Consider the following 11,610-nt stretch of genomic DNA (forward strand, 5'->3'; position numbering starts at 1 on the left):
CACCTTTTCCAGACCACAGGAGCACCGGAAAGCTAAACTAATTTATGCAGGAAAAGTCATCAACTGCCGAGCTGAGAAGTTTGTGACGAATCGAATTTACTGTAAGTTCGCTCATCTCTAGTATCTAATAATAGGTTTTTTCTCAGTAACTGCTGAAAGATCATCGTCTTGCTGTAACATGTACCAGTTTTGGTGCACTGCCTTTTTGATTATGGTATTCATGGGCGCATTAGTAAACGAAAATATAATGCGATCATTTTTCTTTTTTTTGTTTTGTTTATTCTTTAATAAATCCTCACGCTTGACTTTTTCTGTTATTTCTTTGGCTTTTTTCACAACATCCGCCGGATAACCTCAACTTATGAACCTCTGCTCCAACTCTGAAACTTGCTTATAATACATATTTAAAGAGTACCTGTCATCAACTAAACTTTCCCTGATCCCCCTCCCCATCTGTTCCTTACTCTAACTATGCCTATCCCTGAGTTTATTGAGGTTTAAAATGCTGTGGAAATACCTTTTTTCATCCCTCTTCATTAGCTCAGGAGCACTGTCTTTCTGAGAGGTGGAAGGAGGCGGGTCCCGGCAGGCATGATGTCACATGAAGCTTGGCTGGGACTCTGCTTCTGCCAGTCTTCCTGTATGCTGCTCTCCCTCTGCAGCAGTGTTTCCCAACCAGGGTACCTCCAGCTGTTGCAAAACTACAACTCCCAGCATGCCCAGACAGCCAACAGCTGTCCGGGCATGCTAGAAGTTGAAGTTTTGCAACAGTGTAGTGAAGCAATGCATTCCTAGATATGACCAGTCTTCCTTCTACTATGTCACTTTTTAGATCCAGAAATTCTAAAGGTCTTTCCAAAATGAGATGTGAATGACATATTGACGTTATTGGTGGTGTTAAAGGGATACTCCGCTGCTCAGCATTTGCAACAAACTGTTCCGAATGCTGGAGCCAGGAGCTTGTGATGTCATAGCCCCATCCCCTCAATGCAAGTCTATGGGAGGGGGCATTACGTCACGAGCTCCCGGCGCTGGCTCCAGCGTTCAGAACAGTTTGTTCCAAATGCTGAGTAGCAGAGTACCCCTTTAAGATATAAAACAAAACCATCAAACTGCACCTGTGTCCCTACGCCAAATATGTCATCCATATATCTCCAGATTGTTTTGATGTACTGCTTAAAAGGATTATTGGTTGGAAAAAAATTAACTCTCTCTCAAAAACGCCCCAAAAAATATTAGCGAAAGAGCAAAAAATTGGTGTACCCATTTGTTTGTACCACTCACTGTCAAATTGGAACACATTATTAGATAGGATAAATAATACTGCTTCTGAAACTAAATTGATAAATTCAGATTTGTCTGTGCAGGAGAGAAACTTTCTTAAAGCCTGTATACCCGCATCCCAAGGGATGAGGGTATACAGGCTTTCAACATCAATAGAAACCAGTGCATAATCATCCTGCCATGCAAACCTCGCCAGTGCCATTAGATCCCCCGTGTCACGCAAATAGGTGGATATACAGTATGCTGTAACAGGGGGAAACTAACCAGTCCACATAACTGGATAAAAATTCAGTTGGGTATCCAATGCCCGCAAGGATTGGGCGACCACCAGCCCTTATGAATTTTGGGCAACATGTATCAATAAGCAGGTATGGGATGCGTTGGCAGTAATTTTTCTTCATTTTTTTCATTAAGGATACCTTTCTCAATGTAACTGCGCAGTAGCGATCTAAGCTTATTTTCTGAGTAGCTTCATTCATGCCTCCTAGCTTCATCATCATCAGTCTTCTTTGCTCCAAACCACGATTGCCCGCCCACCCGCCCCCCCCTATTGTTTATGTTTCCATGGTAATGGTTACGTGTGGTTTTAAAAGCACACCTTCCAGTGAACTAAGTAAGGACCTATCGAAGCACTACGTGCGCAATACGGACTGTCGCCTATACATTCAACGGTCTTGTCGGCTCCCCTGCACGTGTGTTATACAGATGAAAGAACGAAAGTGTTTTAAGAAGCTACCGACAGGGTGAGAGCTCCATTTCATTTATGTTGGAGTCCCATTTGCTCTTATAATGGGAGCACCGAAGAGGTGGTTTGTATGTGCTATAGGAGCTGCAGAGATCGTCTGTTACACGCTAGCTGTGCCAAGGCTTTTCTTTGTTGTGGGAGAGACTCTATGGGACTTCAGACATTTCTGATTACTAGAAGTCCCACAGACTTCTATTGTAGCCATATACAGCCCGATGACAGGGCAGAGTGCATGCAGCTGAATGTCCCTTCATTCTTGCGATTGTAGGGGTCTCAGCACCAATACTAACTCCTGACATGTCACTATCACTGACAAACTGATACACGTCAGGGAGGGGGGGGGGGGGGGGGGGAAGACAGGTGTTCCAATGGCTGGGATACCCCACAATCTCCAGAATGGCACCCAAATCTTCTTGTACACGAAGCGGGATCGACACACCTCCTCCATTACACAAGAGCTGTACTCAGCTGTATCCGGCGCTCCCAGCTGTCACCTGTGGCTAGGGAGTATGTTTTAAAAACTTACCTCCTATCCAGAGAATACATTTTTTTCTATTTAACTACATCCTGACCACAGTAAAGCCATGTTCACACAGTGGATATTTTTGTGGAATGTTTATTGGAACAGCAGGCACCAACACAATGCCAGCGCTAGGACAGTTTGGAAATGCACTGCCTTCATAGACAGCCATGCATTTTCAAGTGGTTTCCATAGAAAGAATTGACAGGTTAATTATTTCTGCACAGACCAGAATTGTAATTTCTACAGAAGATGTTTCCACCATAATAATTCCATTTACACTTATTTTTATGGCACAGATCACAGGAGACATTTCCCATTTATTGTTTCTTTAATGGTGGTTCTGACACAGTTGTCACTGCATTAAAAAAAAAAAAAAAAAAAACACAACTTTTATTAACATTGTACACAAAAACGTACAAGAGCTCCACAGAGCAGAGCAGCTCCACCTGGTGGATCCTCAGGATTCCGATCAAGAAACAGTCTTGTAAACAAGGAGATCACTTTTTTCCAGACTTCTTTATTCCACCTCCAGCTTTAGAAGACAAAATAAATGAAATTGCTGTTACTATTTTTTTAGAGGGAGGACATAGTTCATGCCTCGAAACAGACATACAACTCCGATAAGGGGATGAGATGTATGCTACTGTACAGGCATAAAGTGGCATCAATGGGCCCCCATGAAAAGCATAGATCATTACACATTTATTGACACTTTCAGGTGAATGGGGACCTTTAGAAAAGTTTAAAGGGGTTATCCAGGGGGAGGTTTTTTTTATTCCAATTTTTTTTTTTTTAAGGATATATAATTTTTTTTTTTTTATGCACTGTTAACTGCATAAGTCCAAAAAATAAAATAAAAAAATATATAAAAATAAAAACACACTCCCTCTGGATAACATATACACCTTTCACTTACCTCCTGTGCTCCAGCAGTGGCTCCGGTGACCCGGTCCAGTCCCCAGCTGCACATCTCTTCCGCCCCACAGCCAATCACTGGCTGAGGTGGGACATCGCCGTGGCCAGTAATTGGCTGAGGGGCATATTGACACTCCTGGTGTCATGTGAAAGGGAAGCGCAGCGGAGGACTGGAGCTGGTCACCGGAGCCACTGCTGGAGCACAGGAGGCAAGGGAAAGTTTGCTTTTTTTATACACTGTTAACTGCCTAAGTCCTGAAAAAAATAAAAATCCTGTTGGATAACTCCTTTAAAAACTTTTTTTAATCAACTGGTGCCAGAAAGTTAAACAGATTTGTAAATCACTTCTATTAAAAAATCTTAAACCTTCCAGTACTTTTTAGGGGTTGTGTACTAAAGAGAAATCCAAAAAAGAAATGCATTTCCTCTGATGTCATGACCACAGTGCTCTCTGCTGTCCATTTTAGGAACTGTCCAGAGCAGCATATGTTTGCTATGGGGATTTTCTCCTGCTCTGGACAGTTCCTAAAATGGACAGCAGAGGTCAGCAGAGAGCACTGTGGTCATGACATCAGAGGAAATGCATTTCTTTTTTGGATTTCTATTTAGTATACAACCCCTACAAAGTACTGGAAGGATTAAGATTTTTTAATAGAAGTGATTTACAAATCTGTTTAACTTTCTGGCACCTGTTGATATAAAAAAAAACAAAAAAAACCTAGAACTGCACTATTTCATAATTTCAATCAGAATTGTGAAATCTATGTTTGCCCACCCTTACACCAGGAAAGAAGGGCCCTGACACCACGGGCTCTAACTTATCTCCCATGCAAATAAAAGTCCCTCTTAGGACTTGATCCCATCAGCAAAGACTTTCCTTAGTGACTATGGCAGTGTTCCCTACACCAGTGAGCCTCCCGCTGTTGCAAAACTACAACTACCAGTATGCTCTGACAGTCTTCGGCTGTCCGAGCACACTAGTAGTTGTAGTTTTTTGCAACAGCGGGAGGCTCACTGGTTAGGGAACACTGGCCTAGGACATATTTCTGTAACTATTTAGCCACACACACTTAAATGTCACTACAGTATGTAAGTGTGAACTTACTCAAAGGGCCCTTCTGCGCTGCTTTGCTTTTCAATTCGTCCAGCTTCTTCTGCTCTTCCTTCTGTTTTTGCTTAAATGCGACTTCATCCTAAACAGTAACAATATAAGGAATTTATATGGGAAGTTCATGCATTGTCAAATAAAAAGTTTTACAACAATCTACCTTAACCCCTTAATGACCACAGACGTAAATGTACGTCCTGGTGCGGACGTACATTTATGTCCTGTGTATGACCGCGAGCATCAGAATGGTGCTCGCCTAATACACGGCAGGTTCCGGCTGCTAGCAGCAGCTGGGGACCCGCCAGTAATAGCCGACATCCCTCAGATGCCATGATCAGTACATATCACGGCACCTGCGGCACGGCACCTGCGGCATGTTAAAATAGATGATCGGATCGCCCACAGCGCTGCTGCGGGGATCCGATCACCTGTAATGGCTGCCTCTGTCTGTCTCCCGGCATTTCCTGCTCTGGTCTGAGATTGAGCAGAAGATCACCGATAATACTGATCAGTGCTATGCCCTATGCATATGCCCTTGCCCTATGGGGACATAAGTGTAAAAAAAAAAAAGTGAAAAATGTAAAAATAAAAAAGTAAAAAAAATAAATAGTGAAAATCCCCTCCCCAATAAAAATTGTCAGTTTTTCTCCATTTTACCTTAAAAAGCGTAACTTTTTTTTTTTATAAACATATTTGGTATCGCCAGGTGCGTAAATGTCCAAACAATCAAAATCTAATGTTAATGATCCTGTACGGTGAACGGCATAAACGTAATTTTCTTTAAAAAAAAAGTCCAAAAATGCTGTTTTGTCACATTTTATTCCCCAAAAAATAAAAAAATTATCAAAAAGTTTTATATACGCAAATGTGGTAGCGATAAAAAGAACAGATGACAGCGCATAAAATGAGCCCTCATACTGCCCTATATATGGAAAAATGAAAACGTTATAGGTGGTCAAAATAGGGAGATTTTGGATTACTGATTTTGTACAAAAAGTTTTAGATTTTTTTTAAGCGGTACAAACATATAAAAGTATATAATAATGGGTATCATTTTAATCGTATTGACCCACAGAATAAAGAACACATGTCATTTTTACCGTAAAGTGTACAGTGTGAAAATGAAACCCTCCGAATACTGTATTATTTTTTGGGTTTGCCGTATATTTTATGGTAAAATGAGAGGTTTCATTACAAAATACAATTGGTCACGCAAAAAACAAGCCCTTATATGGGTCTGTAGATTGAAATATAAAAGAGATATGGATTTTAGAAGGAGAGGAGGAAAAAAACGTGCAAAAATAAAATTGGCCTGGTCCTTAAAAAAAAGGGGTACTCCGATGGAAAACTATTTTTTTTTAAATCAACTGGTGCCAGAAAGTTAAACTGATTTATAAATTAAAAAATCTTAATCCTTCCAGTACTTATTAGTTGCTGTATGCTCCAGAGAAAGTTCTTTTCTTTTTGGATTTCTTTTCTGTCTGACCACAGTGCTCTCTGCTGACACCTCTGTCCGTGTCAGGAACTGTCCAGAGCATGAGAAAATCCCCATAGCAAACATATGCTGCTCTGGACAGTTCCTAAAATGGACAGAGATGTCAGCAGAGAGCACTGTGATTGTGACTGAAAAGAAATCCAAAAAGAACTTCCTCTGTAGTATACAGCAGTTAATTAGTACTAGAAGGATTAAGAATTTGTAATAGAAGTAATTAACAAATCTGTAACTTTCTGGCACCAGTTGATTTACAAAAAAAAAATTATTTTCCAGCGGAGTACTACTTTAACCTATGGATGTAAGCAACAAATTTTCAAATGCCAACAAGCAAAAATCTTGTACAGGGTTTATCTTCTGAACTTTGAATTTTTTCTTTTTTTAAACACAATAAATGAACTTTATGTTCCATATGAACCATATGCAGGGTCTACATGACCACAATACATGGGGGGGTGGACTCACGTTTCACATGACAGGTGGACTCCGCACTATACAATCTACAGACATAAGCGATGTGCTGAGCACTGTAGACTCCTGGCTCTAATAGCAGGAATGATAGAGAACCAGGATTTAAACTAGTATAAATACAATACAAAGATTTTGGCTGAAACCAAAAAAACTGTCTGGTTTTGGCCACACCAACCAGCCACAGCTCAGCATTTATTTAACCCGAGCTCGGTAAACGGGTCATGCGGTGAAATTTTTAAGACTGTGCCCGGGCTGTCTAAGGGTGCATTCACACGGGCGCATTTGTCAGTGGATCCGCAGCTGTGGATCCGCTGACAAAGGCCCCTAAAGTGCTGCCCTCTTTGTGCCTGCTAATAGCAGCAATCCGCCGCTACCAGCAGACACACTGCGATGTGCGAGTTACCCTGCAGTGTACTCGCACACATCGCGGCCGCTCTCTGTGTAGCTCAGGGAGCCGGGGGAGCAGCCGCGATGTGCGGATACACTGCGACTCGCACTTCACAGTGTGTCTGCTGGTAGCGGCGGATTGCCGCTATTAGCAGGCACAAAGAGGGCAGCACTTTAGGGGCCTTTGTCAGCGGATCCGCAGCTGCGGATCTGCTGACAGATACGCCCGTGTGAATGCACCCTAATAAAACAAAAACCTCTGCTCTCTTGTAGCCTCCAGGATCAGGATGTCCTGTCACTGGCCACAGCGTTGTCCTGACAACAAGTGATTGCGAGCGGCACTGCCAGTTCCAACGGCTGCAGACGCTGCAATCTGCAGCAACAGGAAAAGCAGAGTCAACGCTTGCAGACGGGGGAGCCCCAATACCGGAGGCTATTAGGGAGCAAAAAAAAAAAACTGGGGACAGTAGAAAAATATAAAATTTCACCGGACAAACCCTTAAAGATATGAAAGCCGAGCTGTGATTGGTTGTTGTGGGCAAAACCAGACCGCTTTGGTTTCAGGCAGATTAATAAATCTGGGCCCCTGCATGCACACAGATAAGAATTGCATCCGTAAAAGACAGTGACATTAAAGGGGTACTCCACCCCTAGACATCTTACCCACTATCCAAATGGCTTCGCTCCTTGCCTGATTAGTAACGATGCAGCGCTGAAGCCACGGCCCCCTGGCGACGTCACACCCTTACCCTTAATACAAGTCTATGGGAGGGGGCGTGACAACTGCCACACCCCCTCCCATAGACTTTCATTGAGGGGGCCGATACCGATAATGCCCAAAATCGTGATTATCGCCGATAATATCGGCCAAACCGATAATCGGTCGATCCCTAATCGTGACGTCACGGTCCGCCACCTCAATGCAAGTCTATGGGAGGGGGCGACTTGCATTGAGGAGGCGGGGCGTCACGATACTACGTCCCCGTGGTTGGGAGGCATAACACAGAGCTTCCAGCGCTTCCTGCAGCAATTACAGGTGGGTGCTGCATGCTAGATTGCGGGTGTCCCAGCAGCAGGACCCCCCGCAATCAGACATCTTATCCCCTATCCTTTGGATAGGGGATAAGATGTCTTGGGGACGGAGTACCCCTTTAATAACAGGCTTTTCTGGGCAGATTAAGCTGAAAGAATGGACATGTTGATTCTTACGGCATAAACCAATTCTTCATTAGAAGTTCTGCTATGCAACCTCCGATGTGTGAACTGAGCAGCAGAAAATCCAATAAAATTATTGGGAGGCTACTGAAAGCGGAATCCTTTTGGAAATTCCAAGTGGAAGCTCCATAGTGTGAACAAGCCCATAGTCTACAGTTGGGGATACAGCTGCTAGACCACCAACGATTGATCGGCCATGGGTGGCACAGCCTAGCACTGTTATCAATGAAAGTGAGCCTCCATATATAGGACACTAGTTTTTATGTACACGATTGCTTAAAAGGGTTATCCAGGGATTTAGAAAACAAAACTAAGTGCCACAATTTTCCTCTGGTTGTGTCTGGTATTACAACTTGGCTCCATCTACTTTAATGGAATTGAGCTGCAATACCGCAAACAACCTTACGACAATGGTGGTGCTGTTTCTTCAAAATAAGGTGTTTTTCTAATCCAGAATAACCCCCTTAAGGTTAGGTCAACACTGTGTTAGAGCTTCCGTCAGATGTATTGACTGGCATCCTACTGAATGGGAAAATGGGATGCCAATGTATACTGTAGGGCAGTGGATGCCATTCATTTCAACAGCCCAAACCAAGTCATTTCAATTTAGGCTGCATGCGCTATTTAAAGTGGACTCAAAAGTGGGGTCTGCACTATCCAGACAATATAAAATAGTTCATCACTTGGTGACTTCGTTTAGGCCACCGAGATAAATGACATCCTTTGCCCTCTGCTACAGTATCCATAAACATCAGATTGAAGCACACAAGTAGTGTGGACCTAGCCTAACAACCAGGCAGAGCACTCATAGCATCCAGGCCGGCTCGGATTACTAGGGTCTACTTAGGGCACAGCAATGAGAGCAGGGACATGGCAGCTTAGACCAGTGGTCTCCATACAGTGGCCCTCCAGCTGTTTCAAAACTACAACCTTCAACATGCCTGGACAGGTAATGGATGTCCGAGCATGCTGAGAGTTCTAATTTTGCAAAAGCTGGAAGTCCACAGTTTGGACACCATTGCCTGACATGACCACCAGCTTGTTTATGTAGATGGAGGACCCCTTTATACATGGCATTCTCTGATGCATGAAGTTACCTCGTCTAGGTCTTTGGATGATTTCTTTGGCTGCTTTAAGGGCTTCTTCTTACCACCTGGAAAACAGAAAACAGTCACCAAGTGAAGACAGACAAGGATGGGATGGCCATTAATAATTTCAATATGACAGTGGTCTCCAAACTGTGGGCCACCAGATGTTGCAAAACTACCATTCCCAGCATGGCTAGACACAACTGTTGGCTGTCTGAGCATGCTGGGAGTTGTAGTTTCAAAACATCTGGTGGTCCAAGGGACATAGAATGCACCACTAAGAAATCATTAGGGATACAGCGAAGTTTCGGCCACCGAAAATCATTGACCAAAAATGGTGCTATTGGCATTTTACGTCAGGCCATGCTAGGACTTGTAGTTAGTAACTAACTACCACTCCCAGCATGCCCTGACACAGCCTATGGCTCTGCAGCTGTCCCAAACCAAAACTACAGCTCCCAGTATGTTGCACTATATTGTAGAATAGCAAAAGTTATAGTGCAACATGCTGGGATTTGTAGTTTCGATTTGAGTTAGCTGCAGAGCCATGTGTTAGCGAATGCTGGGAGCTGTAGTTAGTAACTAACTGCAACTCTCAGAATGCCCTGACACGGCCAATGGCTCTGCAGCTAACCCAAAACTACAACTCCCAACATGCCCTGACAGTGCAATGCTCTGTAGCTGACCCAAAGCTAGTAGTTTTGGGTCAGCTGCAGAGCATTGGGCTTTCAGAGCATGCTGGGAGTTGTCTATGTTGTATATCCTCCTCCTACTCCTCCTCCTCCTCCTGTGTATTGCATTGTAAGGACTAACCAGCAAATATATATTTTTTTTTTAAGGAATCCCCCATGTATTTGGGAAAAAATAAACCCTTATAAAAATTTTTTTTTTAAATGCTGTATTTTTCACCATATAAGACACACTTTTTCTTCCCCAAAACTGGGGGGGGAGTTGGTGCGTCTTATAGGGCAAATACACATTAAAATCCTGTCATATCGCGGCGGTCCCTGCAGCCATCAACGGCCGGGACCCGCGGCTAATACAGGACATCACTGATAGCGGTGATGCCCTGTATTAACCCTTAGAGACGCGGCGACCAAAGCTGACCGCCACATCTGAAGTGATAGTGAAACTGACCCGGCTGCTCAGTCGGGCTGGTTATTCGGGACCGCCACAGTGAAATCACAGCATCCCGAACAGCTTACAGGACACCGGGAGGGACCTTACCTGCCTCCTTGGTGTCCGATCGGTGAATGACTGCTCCGTGCCGGGATCCCTGCATGGCTGGCACTCTCCGTCATCATCACGTCGTCGCGCACGCCGTCCTGTCATCCAATAGGAGCGGCGTGCATAGCGACGTGATGGCGGCGACAGAGTGAGGATACCGGGCGGTGACAGAGTGAGGATACCGGGCGGCGACAACGATGGAGGGCGGGGACACATGAGTATAACCTCCTATACCAGTGGTCTTCAACCTGCAGACCTCCAGATGTTGCAAAACTACAACTCCCAGCATGCCCGGACAGCCAACGGCTGTCCGGGCATCCTGGGTGTTGTAGTTTTGCAACATCTGGAGGTCCGCAGGTTGTAGATCAATGTCCTATACTTTACATTGTATTTGGTTCAGAATCTTTTTTTTCTAGATTTTCCTCCTTTAAAATTGTGCATCTTTTATGGCGAAAAATACGGTAAATAAAATAACAGTACGCAAACAAGTCATTTTCGGTTTTAGTTTCTGTACAAGCCCCTCCAAAATTTTTGGTTTCACCCCCAAATTTTTTAAGTTTCATTTTAAATCTTTCATTTTGCATCCACTAGGGGAAACTTTCCTGAAACCAAAAGAAATTACTATGATTAGAATCCGACCCGACAACCAGGCTCCCGATTACCATGAGTGGTCAGCCTCACATATATGCCCTGCTGGGACTTGTAGTCCCACATCCCCCTCTAGTCGGGACATACAGCTAATCGTCCCATAATAATGCAGGGAGAATATAAACATGGCCGGTGTATCTGTCGTGATGTCCTCCCGCTCCCCCGGTCAGGATGGCTCCGGATCCCGCCGCACACAGTTTAAAAAATCACCAACCTTCCCTTCCAGACATCTCTGCGGCTACTGGTAGACGAGGACCCCGCGCTGCACCGGAAGAGGCGACTATCTGACTGCCTGTGCATTGCCGTGGAATGAGATTTGCCATAGAATGAGATGGTCCGCCTCCATCACATCCTATTGGCTCTCTCTTGTCACGTGACATATTTAAACGTCACGCATCGATGCGCACAGCAGTGTCAGTTTGGCTATCACAGGGAGAGGATCTCCTCACCCTGTGATAGCTGAAGCTGTACGGAGCTCTAATGGCCTCTGTGGCCCGACAGAAGTTC

General features: G+C 44.1%; 1 protein-coding gene across 1 annotated transcript; it reads right to left on the reverse strand.

Moving 5' to 3' along the window:
* Window positions 1-2,861: 2,861 nt before the first annotated feature.
* On the reverse strand, window positions 2,862-11,184 carry TMA7 (translation machinery associated 7 homolog). The gene is made up of 4 exons (XM_056524671.1): window positions 11,118-11,184; window positions 9,238-9,293; window positions 4,573-4,660; window positions 2,862-3,084 (listed from the first exon to the last, which is right to left on the reverse strand). Exons 1-4 carry the CDS (start codon window positions 11,167-11,169, stop codon window positions 3,050-3,052), a joined length of 231 nt encoding a protein of 76 aa, XP_056380646.1. The 5' UTR covers window positions 11,170-11,184; the 3' UTR covers window positions 2,862-3,049.
* Window positions 11,185-11,610: the final 426 nt, after the last annotated feature.

The sequence above is a fragment of the Hyla sarda genome, chromosome 6 (genome assembly GCF_029499605.1).
Source record: "Hyla sarda isolate aHylSar1 chromosome 6, aHylSar1.hap1, whole genome shotgun sequence".
NCBI classification, from domain to species: domain Eukaryota; kingdom Metazoa; phylum Chordata; class Amphibia; order Anura; family Hylidae; genus Hyla; species Hyla sarda.

What these genes read in the sequence shown, in the direction of transcription:
- TMA7 (XM_056524671.1), bottom strand. Translation starts at nt 11,169, where the DNA reads ATGTGGGACTACAAGTCCCAGCAGGGCATATATGTGAGGCTGACCACT. An exon ending in TGTGAGGCTGACCACTCATG is followed by an intron (nt 9,294 to 11,117) that starts GTAATCGGGAGC and finishes TCTGTTTTCCAG; the next exon opens with GTGGTAAGAAGAAGCCCTTA. An exon ending in CATCCAAAGACCTAGACGAG is followed by an intron (nt 4,661 to 9,237) that starts GTAACTTCATGC and finishes GTTACTGTTTAG; the next exon opens with GATGAAGTCGCATTTAAGCA.